The following is a 23,360-nucleotide window of genomic DNA, read 5'->3' as shown; positions in this document are numbered from 1 at the left end:
AATAGGCTTGTATTTAGCTATGGGCAAGTAAAAACTCTCAGTTTAATGTGAAGTGTTATTGAAAGGTTTGTGACAGGTACTCATACTCACTACACTTACATAATCTTTCTGGAAAGGCAGTCAGTGCAAAGACATTGCACATACTTTCTCACATACAGCCAACTGTGTTAAATTTTCTTTGAAATGAATTTGATTGTTGTTCAGTAGGTCATCATTAGCTACAGAATGCTGAACAACAATGAAATCTGACCAACAAAGCAAGTATTGACAAAACTGACACTACTAGTTTGTGCCCCTGGTGTGCATGCAGTTATTTGTTTACGATACCACCTGTGCAGTTTCATTTAGGGAAACTGTGTTCCTAGATTACTGAAATGTAATCAAAACCATTCTTGCTCTTTTCAAAATGAACCTCATTTTGATTTCTGAGGCCTTTCTGACGGGCCCCTATTCTTGGAGCTAGAATGTTTATATGCATCAGGCACTGACCTGTGGCAGGTGAACTCTTAAATACCAAATATATTGTAGTGTGTAGAGCCATTACTACGCAGCAGCAGCAGCAAGGTAAGCAAATACACCTGAACTGTTACTGAGTAAAATGCTTTGCAAACAAAATACATTCCCACAGAAACCATTTGAGTGACATCTGCACAGCAACAAATCGACATACAACAGTAGAGGTACTGCTGGAAACTGTGTCTTCTATGTGGATCCATGCCAAAGAGTTGTAAGTGGGATGAAATTGAGCTTAGTTCAAATTGGGATGTGTGCCAGACAGTAAGGATGTAAGCAGAGGACAGTGTTAAAATCCCTTACCAGGAAATAACTAGTGAAGAGAAGAGACAGTTGAAGTTGCAAGAGTGCTCAGTGGAATATCACGCAGTGAAGAGAAAGTAGGAGGTTGGTGAAAAATGGCTCCAAGCTTGGGAGCTAAGTCAGTTGAAAGTCATTTAGTCTATGAAGAGAAGGCAGTTGGGAGTCGCCATTTAGAGAGAAGTTGAGCCAAGAAACAGAGGAATAGCCATTATTAGAAGCTGTTGTCAGGCAGCTACTAGTGAAGACACTCCAGGCTGGAAATGACATACCGTGTGTGCTAGCGATTTATTAAGTGTGGCAAAATTAGCGATGGTGCTATAATTAAGTGGAATTACAAGTTGTGTGTTAAAGTGGTCAATAAATCCAATATCTGACTCAATGCCCCATTTATGTATGTACGTGCATGCATACATACATAGATACATATACTCGTATATACAGACACGCACGCAGTTTGTCTCTAATTTCCATATTGGTAAAATGCATTTCATGCAGAACCAAAATTCGAATTTCTCTGGAGTTGCCAATGGAGTATTATAGGCAGTGAATGGCACAGTGCATTCTTTTAGAGCATTGGCATAACATAAAGAAGAGGACTTTCCGGCAATTTGCATATCTAACTCAGGTTAACTGCCTATGATTAAGAGTAGACTGACTAATAAAAGTGGTGCTTTGTTTGTTCAACCAACATAACAAAAGGAACACTTTGCCATCTCTGATTCTGGATGGTCATTTACAAGTTCTCCCCAGATGGGCAGGATGTCTGAAGGCAAGCTTAGAGGACAAAAAGAGATGTACAACTCAGTTTATTATCCATTGCAACTGCTACAGAATAGTGACAAGGAACTCAAACTAGGTATATGGACCAGATAGAATAGAAGTAATATTATATTTAATAAATAACAAAATCATAATTAAACAAGAAACATGTTTAAAGGTGTGCCTAAACATAAGAACATAAATAATAAGTGGAAAACAAAAGTGATGTATGATATGCATGTAAGTATAGAATGCAAGCATCTTGTTTGCCACAAATTTGCAGCCTCATGCTAGCACCCCCAAACCTTTAGCAGTGCTAATTATCTGAAAGGAAAAATCACAACAGAAAGCAGGCCAACGTTATGTAACACAGACTTCACAGAACTGACACATTAATGCAGTTGAGGGCACCATGTCCAAGAATGGAACAACATGACGCTATTCATGTGTACAAGAAATATGTATAAAAAAACTTACTTTGCCACACATTATAAATAAACCGATACAGTATTACTGGTACCATGATTCAGCCATGTGACAAAGACCACCAGCTCATGACATGTCCAACCAATACAAGTCCAAAACTTGAATTTTGAAAATTATGATGCCACCTCAGTCACACTCAGACCAAGAGAGTTTCACATGTTTTTGCACCACATGCCCAGGAAAGAGACAGGGTCCAGAGAAAAAACAAGTACCTACTACCCCATTCCCAGAAGGCCAAAAGAAAGAGATTGGTCCAAGGGAAGCACATGAGGGTACCATGTCATAAACCATGAGAAAGGAAATGAGATGTCATAGAAACAGATACAAGATGGAATGTACCGGCTATGGCTTCTGGGCAGAGCTAACAGAACAGCTCATTGTGTAGTACTGTAGTGTTAGTTTTGTGTTCTGTATCATGTCAGATTTATTTATGCAAGTTGTACAATGGAATTATCATGGTGGTTATTTTGTCACTAAAGAGGGAAATGAAAATCCCTTCCCACACCCAAGAGATTATTTTATATCATTTGTTGCTGTGTCATTGTGATAACTTTTTGACAAAATTGTGCACACTTTTCTCATGAAGCTAATTATATATATGCAATATTCCTGCGCTTTCTTGGTGTACTCTTGGACCTTGAAGTTGCATGCAGTATGACGTAACCTGACCCATCATAGAACTTTTGTGCGTGTTTCATTCTTACTTGAATATGCCTTTGTTTCTTGATTATATTTACCACAATGTAATGTTTATTGTGTATCCTGCAGGGTTTGATGGTAGTAGGGATGGATGTATGTAATGATACCACGCAAGGGACGTCAATTAGTGTACTGGTGGCCTCATTAAACAAACCAATGAGTCAATATTTCTCAGCAGTGAGCATCTACCGTACAAGTGAGGAACTCACCAATAAATTGTCAGCCAACTTCTGCGGTGAGTACAGAACTGCAGTGTAACCCATTGTGTGGAAATGTAAGGGGAAACTTGTGAAAGGTAGCAGTGCTTCATAGTCAAAAATACCGTGTCTCGTCCATTAAGGGTTTTCAGTTATTCCTGGTACCATATTTTCATTTCAATAAGAATTTTCTAACATTGCATAAGCAAACTATTTGTTTACCACATATTTCCATGTCAAGGTCATCAGTATATTAATTTTTTGCATTCTCTAGTGACTGCCACATATCAGTGTAATTGATATTAAAAAGTCAAGGTGCCCCCCCCCATGGTATGTATCAGTATCTCATTACAGGTATTAATACTAATACAGTGGCACCTCGCTTAATGAGCATAATTCATTCCAGAATCTTACTCGTAATGCGAAACACTCGTTAAGTGAAACAATTTTTTCCATGTAAATTAATGTAAAATACGATAATGCATTCCATGCCGGAAAAAATACTCAAAACATTTTATGTATAACGTTTATTCAAAGAAAATTATATATACATTGTTAAGGAGCGTGAATCACCTTCATCTTTTCTTCAGTGCGGAATGAACCAACCTGGAATTCGAATTTGATTTGCTGAAAACAAAAAGAAAATAGAAACAATTAGTTTATTATTTATGATACATATCTAGTTCTTTTTTACTAGAAAGCTGTCTTAGACCCAAGGAACACAATAGCGTATAAACAAACACAAATAATGGCATATGCGGATGATATTATTATAGTATCTATCCCTAAGAGCAATGAAGGAGACATATAAAGAAATAAAAACCATAGCAAAAACAACTGGCATAGAGGTGAATGTAAATAAAACTAAAATGCTGATACAATCTAGAAGGAATCCAAGGCAAACTGGAGAAATTAACATGGAAGGGGACGGGATAGAAATAGTTGAAGACTTCATATATTTAGGATCGAAATTCCACAAAGATGGAGAGGAAAATCATGAAATAATAAGAAGAATAAAACTAGCGAATAATGCATATTTCTCGTTACTATCAGTTTTTAGATCAAAGGATATACACCGAGTGATTAAAACAAAAATATATAAAACAATGATAAGACAGGTGCTTTATTATGGATGTGAGGGTTGGACGCTAAACAAGAAAGAGGAATCAGTCATCAGTTCTTTCGAGAGGAAAATCCTAAGACAAATTTATGGACCAATAAAAGAGAATGGGATATGGAGAATAAGATATAATAAAGAGTTATACAAATTATATAAGGAGCCAGAGATCTCAAGTGACGATAAAGCTTAAAAGATTGCAATGGGCTGGGCATGTACAGAGAATGGATAAGGAGCGTATCCCAAAGAAAATATTATACAGTACAATAGGTGGTAGGAGACGTGCGGGGAAACCAAGAACTAGATGGATTGATGCGGTGGAAGAAGGTGCAAAGAAGTTAATGGGCGTAAGGAACTGGAAGAGAGCAGCGCAGGATAGAGAGGAATGGAGGGGCTTGATAAGGGAGGCCAAGGCCTGACATCAGGCTGTTGCGCCATAGAAGAAGAAGTAGAAGAAGAAGAAGATGATGATGATGATGATGATGATGATGATGATGATGATAGCTGTCTAGAGACATTTGTGTTTGCCGACGCTTCAAAATTTGGTGAAAATGCGACAGCATTATCATTAAATAAATTTGTAGCGTGCATAGCCACTGCCTTATAAGGGTGATGCTTCTCAATGTACAATGCAACAGTTTCCCATGCTTTCAGCATTTCTCTTATTGCGCCAAAAGATTGTTGCTTTGCTGTTACCTCCTCCTCCTCCTCTGACAAACTCTCCTCCACAACTTCTTGCTGTGAAACACAATGCAACTCCAAATCGTTGATGTAGACCGAGTATGTGTGCGCTAGATCAGCCATGCTCACACCTCGTTCTCACTTTTCAATGATTTTACGTTTCATTTCTATGGTAATTTTTTTCTCTTATGGCCGTCTTTTTGCAGCTTTTTCTTCGGGGACATTTTTGCAAGGGTTATTAAACTTTGCACCAAAAAAAATCACAAATAATGTGTCTGAACACAAGTTTGGAAAAATGTGTGATCACAAGCGACACTAAGATGATAGCGGAACGAGTACTAAACACAGACTGATGTAGCAAGTGCACAATCCTGGACTTCCCCTCTCGTCATTCGTTATGCGAAACGTCCCTCGTTAAGCGAGGTTCCACTGTATTACTTTTAGTAACAGAGTTCTCCTGTATACATTAATAAAATTATTGAGAGTTAAAATTAAATTTAGGTTATGTGGGTGTTCGTATTTCTTATAGTGTTCAGTCATGTGTCACATTTTCCCTGCTTGTTATTGCCTGTTGTTAGTAAATTATAAAGTTTATTTTGTCCTTTAATTTGGATAATTTTTTGTTTAATTTGGAACAGATTTATTTGTTCAATAGTGGGTATAATGTTTATTTTTAATTTATGTATTATTGTATTAGATTATTTGATATAACACTTTTAATATCTCTTTATGGCTTTCAGTTGTCATTCACAGATGGCAGGGAGGAAAAATTTCTGTATCATTTAGCTAGCTTGAAATAAACAAAAAATAAATGAACTCCGTGGCCTGAAGTCTGCAAGCGAACTATACCGACCGAGCGACTGCCGCTTGTCAGCGAGTTAGTGCCAACTTTAGCGGATAGAGGGTGTCATGTGGTCAGTGCAACGAATCCCCATGGCTGTTATATTCGGTTTTCTAGACCGGAGCCACTATTTCCTTGAAATAGCTCCTCAGTTATCCTCATGAGGCTGAGTGGACACCGTTCCAGACCTGCTACTTCTCAGAAAAAAAAAATGTAGTACCGGGAATCGAACCAGACCTCTGGATCTGTAGGCAGGAATTCTGACCACTAGACCACTAGACCACAGAGGCAGTCATAACTAGTCTGAAGCAGTTGTTTACTACCAGATGTCGCAGGCCATAATCTTTGTATTCATGGCTGTGAGAACCTTAAATCCCACAACCCTCCCTCATCTGATGCTGTTTGCCATTAGCAAAGACAGGATTGTCAGTAACCTAAGAAATCATTTGATTATGTTTGTGATCAATATGTCACACTTTTGACAGCCATTGTCTTTAATTCCGTAATGCATAGTGGTTGCTGTATGTACCATCTACTGTAGGAATTAGAAACTACATTATGTCCACATAATGCATTTATATCATCACATGTATGAGTGACTACAGACAGGGTTCAGAATGGTTTGAATTTGCTGAACACTTAACAGTTTGTAACTACAAATAACTATAGCACAGTCACTAATTCATACACTCTGCAGTTGACTACAGCATGCACTAAGTCTTCTCAGTCTGCTTTGTCTTCACCAGTCATTGCCTGGTAGTTGTTTCAAATTTAAAAATAAATATTTAGGATTTTGCATGTGCTTCTACTAGAGGCGTGTGCACGAGCTTCCACTAGCAGCGTTTAAATGCTCAAATGGACAGATCTGGTACTTTGGCTATGACAACCATACTTATCAGTGTATCGATCAGTGTACTTCAGACATTAGAAGGTTAATGAGCTACTTGTGGTCTGCATGTTCACAGGAGCTTTACGTAAATATATAGAACACAACCAGGGATGCCTTCCACAGAGGATTGTGATCTATCGAGATGGTGTGGGAGAGGGGCAGATCCCCTATGTTTATGAACATGAAGTTGGTACACTGAAGGTATGATGCAACTGTCATTCAAGTATTTGTGTTATGAAATGTCACAGGCTCAATTTTGTTTTGTATAATTTCTTTCCTAATTGATCCTTTAAACAAGGGGTCTCCAAACTTTACGAACCGCGGCCACATTAGGTAATTCAGCACTTTCAACGGGCCAGATAAAATGAGAAATTAATAACTCTAGGTATATGAGTTTTATTGAAAGTACAGAATTTCATAAACTAAATACAAAGTACGTGAGAATAAATTATCGTATATTAATGACAACAGACAGTAGCAGCAAATGCTCATATTTTCATCACAAATTATAATAAAACAATTAATGTGAATGATGGAACTCTTTTTGCATTCTTAAAATCTGATTAAATTGAGGTTCAAATTTTGAAACGCTAATCACAAGTAGCGACTTTAAATGTTCATTGGGTAAATTTGCCCTGTATTTCGACTTGATGTACGTCATCTGGGAAAAAGTTTGTTCACACAGATATGTCGTCCCAAAAATGGAGATAAATTTACAAGCAAATTTCTTTAAATTTGGAAATTGCTCAGAGTTCAGAAATTTATAAAATTCGATCAAATTTCCTTCCTTGTATTTGTCTTTAATATGATAATTTTCCTGAAGTTCAGTAATTTCCATTTGAATTTGACTTGGGACATCTGCAGCATCACAGTCAAACGGATTTGGAAACAATCTAATTTCCTGAGCATTGGAATCCAAATCAGCAAATCGCTTCTGAAATTGTTCTTTCAAATCTGCAATGACTAAATTTGCAAACGAGGAAGGAAATTCTGCTTCACCCTTTTTGTGCAACTCTGCACAGTATAGCATATGAACAAAGTTACAATTTTTCACTTGGCTTTCCAGAAGTATCAACTTTGCTCTGAATGCCTTGATAAGTGCAAATAAATCACAGACTAAGTTATTTTCACCCTGCAACTTTAAATTTAAATGGTTCATATGGTTCACCAGATCAGCAAAAAATGCTAATTTTCAAAGCCACTCGGTATCTGATAAAAGTGGTTTGTGATGGTTTTTCTTGGTAAGAAATATATCAGTTTCATTCCTGAGCTTAAAGAAGAGCGAAAGAACCTTTCGACAGCTAAGCCATCGAACTGCAGTATAATATGTCAGGTCAATAAGCTCGGAATCACATTTACCAGTATCATTGGAAAATTAGTTCCATTGGCGCATTTCTGCACAATTCTTTCGCGGGCCGGATGTGGCCCATGGGCCGTAGTTTGCAGACCCTTGCTTTAAACCATCAGAATAAAATGGATACACAGTAGTATTCCTGATATGTTTCACGTCCTTAGGTCATCTCCAAGGGCACATTCTGCTGTTTATGCTACCCATTAAAATTTCATATTGTCACACATAGGGGGGATACAAATGATGAAAATAACGGGTTCTAGGTAGGATGATTTGATTTCTTGGCACTTCGGTTAAAAGTTCTCTTAATCACATTCAATTATAACACTATCGCTATTCTACACACTTTCAGTTTACCGTTGCACATGCACTAGGATTTTCCTTCACTTGTCGTCTCCTGGCAGTGGATCTCAACACAGAAACTACCACTTCAAATCACTATGAAGTCTCCTTGCTATTTCATATTCAGTCACTCTGTTCTCCTCTGTCCTAGTCTTTACTAAACTAATCTTCACACTTCACTAAGGACATGCTCCATTCACATCCTTGTACTCTCAACTGCAACAGCTTCCTACTGTTGTGGTGATGTCATTGCACCTGTGCAGAAGTGTGTTTACCAAGCCATAGCCTAGAAGCGTGTTGCATAACCCTGTTGTTGCATTTTGGACCTTGTGTGTGTGTGTGTGTGTTGCAAGCATTATGTAGCAGTGGATTTACATGTCACAGTACATATGTTCACTGTGATTTTTTGCAGTTGTTTACCACTTGCCACTTACAGTCTTGCTATCGGCTTGTTTTAGTTTAATATTAATTCACTGAGCACATAACTCACTGTTTGCTTTTCATTGCTGTTCCACCACATACAAACCCTGCATGACACTTCAAAGTCCAGACTGTCTTCAGGCTAGTGGCCTCATATATACAATATTTCTAGATGGTCCTGTGCCCTGGCAAGTGGACTTGGTGCTACAAGGGACATGAAGAGAAGGGGGTGATTGAAAAATGTGGGGGCAATGCATGTGTGTGCACGTGCACCCCCCCCCACTCCAGCAGGATGTGACTTGCCTTCTCCCCACACTCAGTCAATGTAACAGTGGTAATAGATCAGGCTGGAAGAACTTACTTTACTTTGGGCCTGAAGATGCACACAGCATGTTCCTCCAAAATCTGAACACTCAGTATATGTCCAGTCTTGGTTTCCAGCCATTAGTATGGCTCACAAAATATTATTCAATCACCTTTTTGTAAACGAATTAAAGGTAAAAAAGATGCTGTGTTGAAAGCATGTACTTAAACATGGATGCCATGATGTTCAAATCTGTTTATAAGCCTGAATTTCAGACACTTATATGTAGCTCCAGTGTTCAGTAAGTTTGTCCACCCCTGCTCTGTGCTTTCCCTTAACGTGAGAGACCAAGTTGCATACCCATACACAACATTTTGGAAATGGAGGGTTTAGTTCCTGAAATGCACTAATTAAACTGTTGATGTGCTCACTATGTTGTGATTTTCAGATGAATCTTGAACAGATGTATGGGGGGAAAGTCTACAAGATGGCGTTCATCATTGTGACGAAGCGCATAAACACAAGACTCTTCTGTGATGGGAACAACCCACCCCCAGGCACAGTGGTTGATGATGTCATCACCCTCCCTGAACGGTAAGCATAAGGCTAAGGTACTTTGGCATGTTCAAAATTTTCACTGCAGCAGCAAGTGCCAAGCACAGGAACTTGTCATGAGCCAGTTCATTCTAATTTCATTATGCTACTATCCATCCATCTGCCCTTCCACCAATTTGAAGCTGTCCTTATCATTTATCAGGTAGTTGGTGTATTGGTAGTGATCTTCGTTTCTATTCTGGCGTTGCACAGTTCCAGTCATGTCTGCAACACTCACTGGCACATGCTGGGATAGTACTTTTATTAGGTCATGACCAGCTGCTTCCTCATCTACACTTCTTCACCCATGTTACCATCATTCAGCGACACAGGACATATCAGCTGTGTTGTAAATAACCCACAAGAAATTCATTGTCTTCCCACACTAACATTCTGTAAGACATATAGACAATTTTTCATGTTTACTTCCTTGTGCAATATGTTATTTTGCAGGTTATATATCACTTATTACAACCATCAAATGCAACAAATCTTATGTATGTATAAAGAAGAGGGTGAATCTGTTTATTCATTCTTTATACATTTTCACGCTTTTGTACTCGTTTTGACTAAATATGGCATGATGGTAGAATACCCCACTTTGGAGAGGTTATGGATACTTGAAAGTACCCCCGGAAGTTTTGGAAACACCAAGGAAAAGTTTTTTCCTCATTGCTTTACAGTGATCCTTGCTAACGTATTACAGTTTTTATGTGTTACAGCTTGAGGGATGAGGGACAGCTCGCTTACTGTATGCAGCTAGCTCTTATAGTTTTCAAGATATTTAATTTTCAGTTTTCCAAATATAAATTGTAATTTTTAAAACTTGACAAAAATAAATTTATATTATAATGGATTAGTTAATTATTTCCATGAAGTTCCATTACTTTATGTTAAGGGATGCAAGTAGCTTCATTGCATACCTTTGCTCTCTATATGCAAGAGTGTGTCCATTGCTTTGAATTTTATAATTAAATTTCACACAGTTTGTTATGAGACTTCTGACTTTGGTTACCCCAACCTCATATTATTTACTGTGACAAATGTGACATATATTTTATGAAGTGTGTTGGTCTGGGTTCTTGTTGAAGACCACGTAAAATTATGTAAGATTTGAGGTTTTCAAGGCAGTGACTATGAAGAAAGTCATCATCTGGGATGCGGCGCTGTGTGGATACAGATACCTGCACACACTGGTTCTTATACCCTGAAGATGGAGGCGATACTGTAACCACTCTTTGGCTTACACTTCTTGTAACCGTTGGGCGCCACTTCCTGTGACCGTCCCCTATCTATCTTTATATTTATTTATTTATTTATTTATTATTTGCCCGCTTCGGTAGAACACTTGACTCTTCTCAGGGTTGTGTCACGGTAATAACTGAGGCAACGGGAGAACTGCACATTTGAAACCAGTCCACTGCTAGGAATCAAAGACAGTATTTTCTGCTTAATCACAAATTGTTTATTTCAGAAGCAAACACTATAACTTTATTAGCAAGTACGGAGTAATGTGCCCTTTTTATTATTAACAAAGATTAATCGAACCAAATGAAGAATGTTAAATTTAGATAAACTTGGAGAGTGCAGCCCAATGACGTCTGCCTCTGATGAATTCTAAATGCCAAGTCCTTCTGCCCACTCTATCCTGCAGGAGCGTCACTTCATCCACTGCATAGGATTTGAACCGACAGCCTTTCTCCCAGACAAGAATAGTTTCCTAATGGCTGATTTTAACTGCCAATTCATCATACCATCAGCACTAGACAATCACATTACTAACTTTGAGAATAAAGAGATCCAAAGATATTGAACCCGGAACCCTACATGTAAAAGCGGTTATTTCTTAGTTTAGGGTCCAATTACACCCTTCCGAAGACACATTTATAACAGCTACCCTATTAGCAAAACAAAATTTACATCTTCGGCAAACTACAGACTTGCCTTTTGATGGCGGCATCCTTTTTGCGGTCACCCAAGCCGCAGGTAACAAAACAAGGCAGTTGTTCCTGTCCAAATGCGAAAAACAAGTCATTACCAGCTAATGGATCGGTCTCCCCAATAAATCAGTCATTCTATTGAAATGGCTAAAGAGGAACATAGCATCCATTGAAGAATTTTAAAAGGTTTGGACTGTCACAACACGTTCCTCCAAAACGTCGGTTAACGGTCTACAGACTGGTCACACTGGTTTATCGCTCGCGGATTTCTTATACCCTGAAGATGGAGGCGATACATTCTTCTAAAACGTTGGTTAACAAAATATTTACACGGCACCACTTCCCAGAAGACGGCATTCTCCATATAACATTAGATCTAAAAGTTTGTGACGATGGTACATTAGTACAAATATTATGTTTTTGGACACTATCCATCATCTTGTCTTTATCTAAAAAACGCCATGATTATTTTTCAAAACACATTTGGGCCCAATTGATAGAGGTAGTCCCTATCTCCAAAGGTAGGTCTAGATTGTTCTAGACGTAAACACAGACAAAAATAAGTATACAGGTATGTTGCTGTCTCATCAACAAAATGCAGGGCAAAATCATAACATAAAGATAGGTAACAAATGTTTTGAAATTTTGGCACTAGTTCAGATATTTGGGAACAACGATAAGAAATCAAAACCTGATTCAGGAGAAAATTAAGAGGAGACTGAACTCAGGTAATGCTACCGTGCAGCCCAGAACCTTTTGTCTTCTCATCTGCTGTCCAAAAACATAAAAATAAGAATATACAAAACTATAATTTTGCCTGTGGTTCTGTATGGGTGTGACACTTGGTCTCTGACATTAAAGGCGGAACATAGACTGAGGGTGTTGAGGAGAATGTTTGGACCAAAGAGAGATAAAGTGACATGAGGTCGGAGACAACTACATAATGAGGAGCTTCATGACTCGTACTCTTCTGCAAGTATAATTAGAATGATCAAGTCAAGGAGGATGAAGTGGGCTGGGCACGTAGCATGAATGAGGGAGACGAGGAATGCTTATAGGATATTAGTGGGAAAGCCAGAAGAAAAGAGACCACTGGGAAGACCAAGGCATAGGTGGGTAGAGAATATTAGAATGGATCTTAGAGAGAGAGGATGGGATGGTATGGATTGGTTTCAACCGGCTCTGAATAGGGACCAGTAGGAGGCTCTTGTGAAACAATAATGAACCTTCAGGTTCTATAAAATGCTGGGAAGTTCTTGAGTAGCTGTACAAGTAGTGGCTTCTCAAGAAGGGCTCAGCTCCATGAGTGAGTGATGTACAGAACTTTTTTTTTTATTGCTAGTGGGGTGGGACTAAGTCCCTTATACTGCGGCCACTTCTGGCCCATTGTACCAGCCCCAGATGATAGGCGAGGGTGATTGTGGAGCAATTGGTGGAATGAAGATTGGAAGGGGAAACTGAAGTACTCAGAGAAAACCTGCCCCAGCGCCACTTTGTCCACCACAAATCCCACTTGACGAGACCCCGGGTCAAACCTGGACCGCCACAGTGGGAAGCCAGCAACTAACCGCTTGAGCTATGGCGTGTCAATGTATAGAACTTAGCATGATATGCTGGAAGGTGGATGAGATACAAGATAGACAGGTAGTAGACTTACAGAGGATTGGACATATGACAGGTGACTTAGCTGCTGTGATTGTCAACTTGACAGGTTTCACTGTTACCTGTCTGTCTAGTTTGCAGTTTCAGTTATTGTGTTCATAAGAGTATTTCACCATTCTACCCTGAATATAGGCATGTGATGCTGTGGATACCAAGAAAAAAAATTTAATACCTTTGTCATCCATATGCAGGTATGACTTCTTCCTGGTGTCACAGTCCGTACAACAGGGCACTGTGAGCCCAACATCATACAATGTGATCAGCGACAATTTACAGCTGGAACCTGACAAGCTTCAGAGACTCACCTACAAGCTGACACATCTTTACTTCAATTGGAGTGTATGTATTGAGAGTATTAAGTTATTTTACAATGTGTTTAAGGTAAAATTGCCCCTGTCCTTAAGTTCATAATTAAGCTTCATGTCATGAAGATGTATGGAAGGATGGAGATACAGCTCCACCACTTTTAATCCCAGCATTGGATGGAGGTGTCATCACCTTCAGACCCCTACTGCATAGGAGGAGTTGGGTGGATCTCAAGAGCGAGTCTCATATCTTTGGTGGGACTGGAGCTCTTGAGTCTTTAGTTTTCCATTCTTTGGCCTAGTCACTATACTGACAGCTGCCCTGTCTCACATATTTGACAGTGTTCATATGGTGCACAACTCATTTGGCAATATTTCTGTTGTATGGTCTGTCAGATGGTTTCATTATACAGATATTTTCTGTGGATTTCACTGTTCGTGAGTACAGTCCGTTAGGCTTATTGTGGCACACTCACAGAAAGTTCACACAGATTCATTGTGATACTTATGTGCCAAAAGGGGTATAAAAATGAAGGAAATTATAGAAGTGGTAAAGTAAATTTGTCCCTGTGCTTAATGACTTAAGCACTATGACATGAAGGCATGTGGGGGAGTGGATGTATAGGTCCACATTTTTTTGACCTTGGAACTAGCTGGAGGTGAGTGGTCAGCTCACACCCCATCCTCTTTATCCCTGGGGAAAGAGCCCCTGGTATACATTGGATAGGAGGTTTGGTGGATCCCAGAGCCAGTCTGGATGATTTGGAGAAAAGAAAATTGTTGACCCTACTGGGACTCAAATCCCAACCCCTTGGTTGTCCAGCCTGTAGCCAGTCGCTGTACCAATTAAGTGGTAGGTTATTAAATGTTGGATATAAAATATATGTCATTAGTGTTAAAAATAAGCAAACACAATATTACACTGTTAAAATCTGAAAAGAACAGATGATTTCTGCAAAAGATCTTGTGATGGATATTTCACTTAAAACTCACTGTCCTGCTGCAATCCCTAGGTCACACTAGGTGAGACCTGTATGGAAGCTGTGCTGATCATTATATGTAGCAAAAAGAAATAGGCGCAGTTAAAGGCCAAGTATCGGTTTTGAGATTCGTATTAAATTACATTTGTATCAACTGAAATACTTGACCCATTAACCAAAAGATAAGTATGAAAATCCCTTCAGCCAGAGCAATTTCTTTGCATGCTGACAAACGACAGAGTGCAGGTCTTTGAAGCCCCAGCGATTGAGCAGTATGAGAGAATATTAGAAGAGTTGATGTAAAGGAAAATCATGAGAAATCCACCAGCCCTTTATAGATTAAAAAATGTATGGTTTTGAAATTTTAATAGGCAAAAAATATTTTTATAGAAGATATCTCCAATCAACTAATCACATCAGTGCATGAAAGTTTGACACAACTTAATACCAACAAGAACAGAGTTAGGAATCTGCTTGGAAAGAAATTGACAGAGGTATGAGTTAGTGATATAGTCTCCCACCTCATGACTCAAGGTACGCGGGTTCAAACCCGGCGGAGGTCATGGAATTTTTAAGGGCGGAAAAATTCAGGGAACAAGTCCTCCGGGAGGGACTTTAAGTCGTGGGTCCCGTGTCGTAGATTTACGGCACGTAAAAGATCCTCATGTCTCTAGGAGACCTCTGAGCAAAATCAGGCAAGTTTCCCACCCAAGTAGTTTCCAATGCCTGTGGTAGATGGGGGAAGCATCAAGGTACTGAGGGCCGACCTCGTTGGTTCAACGGGGCTGATAGCACGCACCAGTACCAGCAGGGTATGGGGACTGGTAGAATATCAAAGGGGGACGTACAGTAGATCAACAACTGGTCGCGGTGCATGGGGAAACCCACCCCCTCCAATAATAATAATAATAATTATAATAATTCAATTCAATTCAATTCAATGCTTTATTTATTTACGTGCCGAGCTCAACAGCGGAGGCCAATTACAGAGTCAGCACGGAAAATATAAAACAACAAACAACAGACAATGATAAAAATCAAGACAATACACACATAGATAATAACAGGTCAAAAACGTTAAGTATTTGGAAAATTAAAACAATTTACAGCAAAAAACTAATTGCATACTTAGCTCAAAAGCCAGTGACAAGTTAAAAAGACAGTGCAAATAGTAAAAAACAACCAAAAGTACAAAAATTATCAAACTAAACAATTCAAACTTAAACTAGATTTACTAAAAATGTCTACAAGTTCGCAAACAAAATTTGCAGCAACAACACATCTAGCTGTGGGACAGCGACTGAAAGAACAGCTAAATGTAGAAAAATTTCGAATGTTCCGAGAAGGAACCCGCAAACCGACCGCATCAAGGACAGAGGAGCAATATGTTGTGCCTCTAAAAACATTTATTAAAAACAAAGCATCAATATGACGCCGTCTGACATCCAAGGTTTGCAGATTTAGTTTATCCAAAATACTAAAATAATGATAATCTATATCTTTAAAAAATCTATTATGACAGAGAGCTGCAAATTTTCTTTGTATACGCTCAAGTTTGCTGGAGTCAGTATTCGTTATCGAATTCCAAACAACAGAAGCGTACTCCAGTTTGGATCTGATTAAAGCAGTATACAGCATCAAAAGACTGTCTAAGGTAGAGAAGGAAAACGTAATGGTGCGAATTAATCCTAGTAATTTCATAGTTTGTGAAAATAAAATATCTACATGTTGATGAAAGTGAAGCTTTGAATCGATAAGTACTCCAAGATCCTTAATACTATCAGTTCGCAAAATAAAAAAATTTCCGAGTCTGTATTGATATTTCAAAACAGTAGTTTTCCTGGAAAAGGAAATAACATTGGTTTTACTAAGGTTCGGTTTCATTAAGTTTACCGAACACCAATCTTGTACCCGTTCAATATCCGACTGTAGAAGAAGACAGTCATTAAGTGTTTTGATAGCTCTATAAACTTTAAAATCATCAGCAAAAAGTAAACAACTGGAGTGATTAATGACTTCAGGCAAATCATTAATAAAAATATTAAAAAGCAGAGGCCCTAAAACAGAACCTTGAGGAACGCCAGAAAGAACAATAAAAGGAGTAGAAAATAGGCCTAAAAAACGAACACAAGACTCTCTGTCTGTTAAATAACTGCGTAACCAGTTTACATAACCAGAAGATAATCCATAATTGTTGAGCTTATAAAGAAGCAAGGTATGGGATACAGTATCAAATGCATTACTAAAATCAAAATAAATAGAGTCAACTTGGCCTTGCGTACAAACTAAGGGGGAAACAAAGTCGAGAAAAGTGACTAAATTAGTAGTGGTAGATTTAGATTTTATAAAACCATGCTGAAAAGGGCTAAGTTTAGATTTAAAAAATTGATAAATGTGGTCATGTATAATAAATTCAAATACTTTAGAAAAATTGTTAAGAATAGCAATAGGCCTATAATTTCTAACTGAAGAAGTTTTACCTTTTTTAAAAACGGGAACAATGATTGCTTGCTTCCACAATTTGGGGAAAGAATTCTGAGACAGGCTAAGATTAAAGATATATCTAAGTACAGGTACTAAAATTTCAGAACAGCCCTTAATGACAAAATTCGGTATACCATCAGTACCAACCGATTTCGTCGGTCGCAGCCGTTTTATAGCGTTTTGTACATCACGATTGGAAATATAAGCTAAGGGTAAATTATCCGTACAAAGTTTATCAAGAGAAAGTGTGTCAATACCAAGAGTACTTCTATTAAAAACCGACTGAAAGTGTTTAGAAAAGGACTCAACAATATCGTGAGGTTCATTTAAAAGAACACCATCATCATCAAGATAAGTTAAATCATTATACTTTTTCCTATGTTGAGACACATACTTCCAAAATTGTTGCGGATTAGATTTTAAATTTTGGTCGACAGATAAGAGCCAAAGATGTTTATCGGACTTTATTGTTCTTTTTACTAGTTTCCGATAAAAAGAAAATCTATCATATAAACGATCAGTCTTGTGCTTCTTGTAGCGTCTATAAAAATAATTCTTCCTTTTAACATAAGCTATAAGCCTACCAGAAAACCAGATAGGGTATTTACGCTTCTTAACCCAACCAGAAGGAACAGCTAGGTTAATGGCTTGCATTACAGCAATATTTAGTTGATCAACGGCAGCATCAACAGACGTTTCATTGTACAGCGCAGACCAATCATAGGTGAATAGGGCATTATAAAGTAATGCATAGTCCCCTGCAGAATATAATTTACAAGGAGTACTAAAATTTTGGTTACTTTGCCGAAGTGGAATTTTACAATCAATAATAAAAGGGGGGTGAAAAGGGTCAGGATGAACAAGTCCTTGATCAACAGAAATCAATGAAAAGTTACCAAAATTCGAAAATACAAGATCAAGCAAATTAAGTCCATTAACCGGATGATTATATTGACTAAAACCAAGATAACAAACGGCTGAGTAAATCACATCTCCACGAAGTTTGGTATAAAAATGACTGGTTGGTGAAGGAAAACCATTATCCCAATCATAGCCAGGAACATTAAAATCACCAAGCAAAAGTACCCGATAATTTAAAGTATCTAAAGAATTTTCTAAAAAATTGAAATAATTATTAATAATATCAACCTTAATATCAGGTGCAAAATAGTGATTGCCAATGAGCAAGTTACGGCCATCAGATAATGTAGCCTCAACCCAAACAGATTCGTGAAAAAATTCAAGGTCGGGTCTGCGTTTGATGCCGAAAACAGTGTCTGAAACAGCCGTCAAAACACCACCACCACGCAACTTGTCAATGCAGTCTCTATCAGAACGATATACAGTATACGTTCCAGGAAAAAAATCTTGAGTGGAAAAAGATTCATTTAACCACGTTTCAGTTAAACATATAATTTCATAATCAAAGGAGCACACAGTGTTAAATATTTCAGTAGATTTGGTGCGAAGACCTCTTACATTTTGATAAAAAATTTCTAAATTGCCATTGCCCACGCGTAAACTACCACAATGAGGGGTAAAGGGGGAGGCAGCCATTACATATTACTTCCGTAGCTGCCTCCACTAGCCTCCTCACCTATTAAGATCATGTCATTATTGTTGATGGTCCGGGAGGGCGGAGAGGTGACTGGACTGCCTAGATCCACCTGACTACAAGCCTTAGAAATTGATCGGCCACCAGTAACAGGGGTACTGGGGGAGTACATCTGATCAGGTTTAAGTTTACCGTAAAAGGGGGCAATCAAGCACCCTGTAGGCCAAACACCAGTATTATTGATAAGTGGAAATTCATCTTCAAGAACTAAAACATGATAAGAAGAATAAGTATTAAATTTAGTTTTCAGTCTGGTGCAAATCAATTTCTTTAAGCTCAATTGCTCCTTTAAAGACTTTTCAACGTCAGCAGCTGAAACCTCTGGACAGAATCTGGAAACAAAGAGAGCTTTGGTTCTTTCTTTTTTAACAACAATAGGCAAGGACGCAGAGTTTCGTACCCCTATAAGGGGTTGACGTCTAGGTTTGATTGTATTATTCACAGAGACTGCGATAGGTTTCTTTTTACGGACAACAGGCACAAATCCCTCGGAATCCGTTGGCACATCTGGTTTAGAAGGCAGGCCAGCTGACGCGACATCCCTATAGGACAAAACTACAGCATCAGCAGAACTACTAGTAGCAGGAACTGATGACTTAGCAAGCACTGGAAAAGCACCAGTAGACACTGTACATTCACTAGGCATAGACCTGGACACAGGCTGTGAGGACATTGACCCTGTAGTAGCGTAATTTACGTTCATAGGCGGATTTACCATTAACTCCTTACATTTTTTTAATTCCAATTTTAAGGAGGAATTATCATGTTTTAAATGAGTCACATCATCATTAAGTTTGTGCACCAAGTCTAAAAGTGTTTTTAAAATATCAACCGCGCTCTGACTATTAAGGCGGATCGTCTCTAATAGGACCATCGACGCCTCATATTTGCCATCCTCAAAAATAGGAGGCAATTCCAGTACCCTGTCCGGAGAGATAATTTTCAAAGGCGAAACAGCCTCAGAGATCTCAGTGGCAGCAGACCGAGTCTTCACAGGAGTATCATCACGTCTCAAGGATCTAAGATTCTTAATGCAGGACGTGCACTTGTAGGTTGATTCCCCATTCACCATAAGGCAACTATACTCAGCTTCACTGATATTGACACAGCTGAGATGGTATCTAACAGCACAAGGCCCTACACACTTGATGAACTTTTGCTTTCCGTAGAAGCCCTTACTACACAGGCCACAAATATCTTTGCTCGCAGGCATAGTAGCCTGTTCGCTAGAGTTCACTACACAAACACACACTGCACCGCACAGAGGGAGCTCACACAAAACACGTCTGCTCGCAACGAGCGTCGCGACAATAATAATAATAATAATAATAATAGTGACATAGTCTCTCAGAGTTACTGTTCATCATACATGTAGAGAAAATATTGCAGAAATGCAGATTGCCCAGACATGGAAACATTTCAATTACCAGTAGCAGAAATTTTAACACTGACCTTATGACCCTTTTCCTCTTCATTTTCCAGAATTATTGTAAGCTTTGAAGTAATATGTTCTGATTCATGCAGATGCTAATCCTCTTCTTGCTACACATGAGATGTCTTCCTTAAAAGAACATTGTTCCATCTCACCCAAAATTATCTGTTGCCCTGAAATCTTCATGAGTAATCAGCCATGTCAATGTTGAGTTTAAAACCAGTGTTTCAGAAATCTCCAGTGCCTCCATCATCAGGGTTGATGTGGCAAATGGTGACACATTGCTGATGTGTGTGTGCATGCGCGCGTGCGCATGCATGTCCTGACCCATTCTATTGGTGCACTATGCTGCCTGATGATGGAGACAGCCACATTGGTCTCTGACTCAGTATTGACATAAGTGATTATATGAGAAAGTTTTAGTCTTTCATTCACAGTGAAAGATTTGTATTTTAGGAAGATTAGTTGTTATTCCACAAGGTCACTAAAAACACTCCCAGCATATTTCAATAATTTAAGGTAATATTTTGTGATCCTGTAACAATAGAAACGATCCATTAGAGCGAAATTATACTAAGAAAGTAAGGTTTATTTAAGTAAGAGCCAACATGGAAATGGTTAATAGCCTTGTACAACATTCACTTCTACATTGTAATCATTTGAGATCATCCTGAAAATTGCTGAGATACTCAGAAGATATAGACATGTCTTCTGTCACCTTGGGCCCCTGAGATTTGGGCTGCTAGCAGAATTATGATATAAACTGCCTGTATTACAATTTCTCTTCATTATTGCCCCAGTAAATTGTTGAACAGCTAGCATTTAGCAAGCTTATGATGCTTACCATAATTCTGACCTCCTGCTACTTTGCTAAAACATTCATGCAGTCATGTCACTTCTTGCATCAAAATGCTACATGTGAGGTGCACACTGAAGCAGCACATGTTCATGTATGATGCCTGGGTTAGAACTGGTTGTGTAAGGAAGTAAGGAGAAGATTCTGGAGTAAAGGTAAGGACATTACTGTTCCAGATAGAAAACGTATTCAGACAATCATAAAAAGAAACTGATAGACAGGATCATTAATGGACAAAAACTGAACTGAATCAGAATCCTGAATGAATGTAAACTTTCATGGGATGCCAGGAATGTGCAGGAAACAAGAGGGAGCATTTCTAGAATCTCCTGTGATCTCTCTAGATTACAGATTTTCAATTAACGGTATGGGCCATACCCGCCCTACATCATGACCATCTTGTGATCTTCTGGGTATCCTGTTCTATTTCTGAATCAGGCAGTCCTGCATTTTAGATGATGTGCAAATCAATACTTTTTTTAATGGGCTGTGTACACCACTTGACTTCTTGGAGTGGAGTCCCAAGTTATGACATCTTTTAAGTTAACAAGAACATCAGTCACATAGGACATATGAGAATGCCTCATCACCAGGGCCCGGATTTTGACGTCGTCATCTTTTTTTTCCTTGTATCCTGTGTGATGCTCTTAAATATATAAATCTTGGATATGAACCGCTGGTTACAGAAATGTAAATTTTATAGGTAATTTTTTGTCATTTTTTTCATGTTGGGGGTAATTTTTTGGACTTTTAAGGGTATTTCCTGTCAGTTTTTTGCCATTTTAGGGAATTTTTCTTCATATGTTTTCTGAAATGTGAATAATATGGAAGCGAAGTGTTCTTTGTCTTTCTCCTTTAGGTCATTTTATAGGTAATTTTTTAAATATTTTCAGGTCATCAAAATCTGAGCCCTGCATATTACACTTTTGGGTCATATTTTAGGTCATTTTTTAAATACTTTTCAGGTCATCAAAATCCGGGCCCTGCTCATCACTGTTAAAGCACAGTTCATCAGTGGGAATATTTGAAGAGATATCCTTTTAACTGACAGTGTCCTCTAAGTAGTTCCATCACACACCTTAGTTCTTCCTGTTTATATTGTCACATGTTGGGGATTGTGTGTGACTTATCATACAGGTTCTGGATTGAATGATCCTATTTATTGACACCTTATTCACACAACTTGAGACTACAGGCAATACAGTGCTACCACTATTTCCACACTTTACTACAGTTCACTGTTACACACACACACACACACACACACTATGGTTCTCAGTCTTCAATAGCCATATCCTGGCAACAGATTTATAACAGTCTCATTGTCAATTCAGATCACACATGAAGTCTTCTTTTCTCTGCCTAATTCCTTCCTTGCCATTTCTTCTCAATCACCTTGGACTGCCATCTCCATAACTTGATCCAGTTCTTGACAGCACCTTACTCAAATGTCAAAGTCAAAGTCACATTGCGACTGACGGTCAGTCAGTCAGTCAGTCAGTCAGTCTTGGTGTCAAGCCCCATCTGGGGCTAATGACCAGATATTTATTACTCTTTGACAGTTACGGTCTTGTTTTTGTGGGTGCCCTCTCTGATTAGAGGAGCGGTTTGTCTTTTGTATATGCTGCTGGCTCTTGCCAGCACAGTCTTTCTTGGGTCGGAGTCCCTTGGGACTCGTGACCATATTTTACTGTCTCAGATTTGAGACTTCCCTTTTTGTCGCTCCTATGACTCGCAGGATTTACTCAAATAATCTTCTGTGTCCCCTTATAACCCTTCGGCATAGCCCCCATAGAAAACAGCCTCTCTATTGTTGATCCATTGTATAGCAATGTTTGTCCTATTGTTGCATGTGTACGCTTCTGTGGGAATGTGCTCACCAAGTCATCGCCTAGCACTGGATCTGTATGTCATAATATTGTGACTGGGGTTGTGACATTGTGTTGTTTTGACATTTCACAGAAATATGCTGCCTCTGTCTTCTGTGTTGAAGTCTTTCTCTTCGTGTGTTGGCTTGTTTATATAGGCAGGTTACAAGGAAGATGGTTATGAGATTCAAGGGGGGGGGATAAAGAAAGGAAGTAACCCTGTTCAAGCCAATCTGAAATATATGTTAAAACTGCCCTTTTTTAAGGAACCTGGCTCTTTTTTGTACACACACTCATTGATTGTCATGAGCACCTTCCCTGTAATCTTTCTATGTAACCAAGCAACTTCATAAAGATGGAGGCAGTATGTTCCTTAAACACATAAGTAGTCAAAAGACTACAGTGTGAACAATCACCGTTGTGACAGCCACAAAACTTACATCATTCCTGTTTGATCCCAATAGTTCCCTAGTCTTTCTTACGGATGATGCTTGAAGGAAGCCCATCTTATGTTTATATTCAGATATGGAGTCACAAAATTTTTATGTTCTCTTTCGATGCATGCCAGTTCAGGTCCTATAAATGGATGCTCAGGTCCAGTTCTTACAAAATGATGAGGAGTTTTATTTTCCTCAATTCCCCTATGTCCTGCCGCCTGCCTATGTCATTTGAGATCTGTTTTCAGTTTGTTGAGGGATTGATGGCAGTCCCAGATCACTTCA

At 38.6% G+C, this 23,360-nt stretch overlaps 2 protein-coding genes across 6 annotated transcripts in view; one reads left to right on the top strand and one right to left on the bottom strand.

The window, feature by feature from the left end:
* LOC111868661 (piwi-like protein Siwi) overlaps positions 1-23,360 on the top strand; it is a 67,582-nt gene that overhangs the window by 42,405 nt on the left and 1,817 nt on the right. For 4 of the 5 annotated variants that reach the window (XM_023859526.2, XM_023859527.2, XM_023859525.2 and 1 more), the window contains 4 exons: positions 2,830-2,995; positions 6,562-6,686; positions 9,351-9,496; positions 13,290-13,437. In XM_023859526.2, the coding sequence (XP_023715294.1) occupies positions 2,830-2,995; positions 6,562-6,686; positions 9,351-9,496; positions 13,290-13,437 (585 nt within the window). Of the gene's footprint in view, positions 1-2,829; positions 2,996-6,561; positions 6,687-9,350; positions 9,497-13,289; positions 13,438-23,360 lie in introns of those variants that run through there. The other variant, XM_023859529.2, reaches the window with a different exon arrangement.
* LOC111868662 lies at positions 15,336-20,163 on the bottom strand. The gene is made up of 2 exons (XM_023859530.2): positions 18,555-20,163; positions 15,336-15,848 (listed from the first exon to the last, which is right to left on the bottom strand). Exons 1-2 carry the CDS (start codon positions 19,693-19,695, stop codon positions 15,844-15,846), a joined length of 1,146 nt encoding a protein of 381 aa, XP_023715298.1. The 5' UTR covers positions 19,696-20,163; the 3' UTR covers positions 15,336-15,843.

The sequence above is a fragment of the Cryptotermes secundus genome, unplaced genomic scaffold (genome assembly GCF_002891405.2).
Source record: "Cryptotermes secundus unplaced genomic scaffold, Csec_1.0 scaffold791, whole genome shotgun sequence".
NCBI classification, from domain to species: Eukaryota; Metazoa; Arthropoda; class Insecta; order Blattodea; family Kalotermitidae; genus Cryptotermes; species Cryptotermes secundus.
The sequence above is the reverse complement of the archived record's forward strand: the minus strand, read 5'-3'. Positions and strand labels throughout refer to the sequence as shown.

Coding starts and splice junctions, on each gene's coding strand:
- LOC111868662 (XM_023859530.2), bottom strand. CDS start 19,695: ATGCCTGCGAGCAAAGATATTTGTGGCCTGTGTAGTAAGGGCTTCTAC.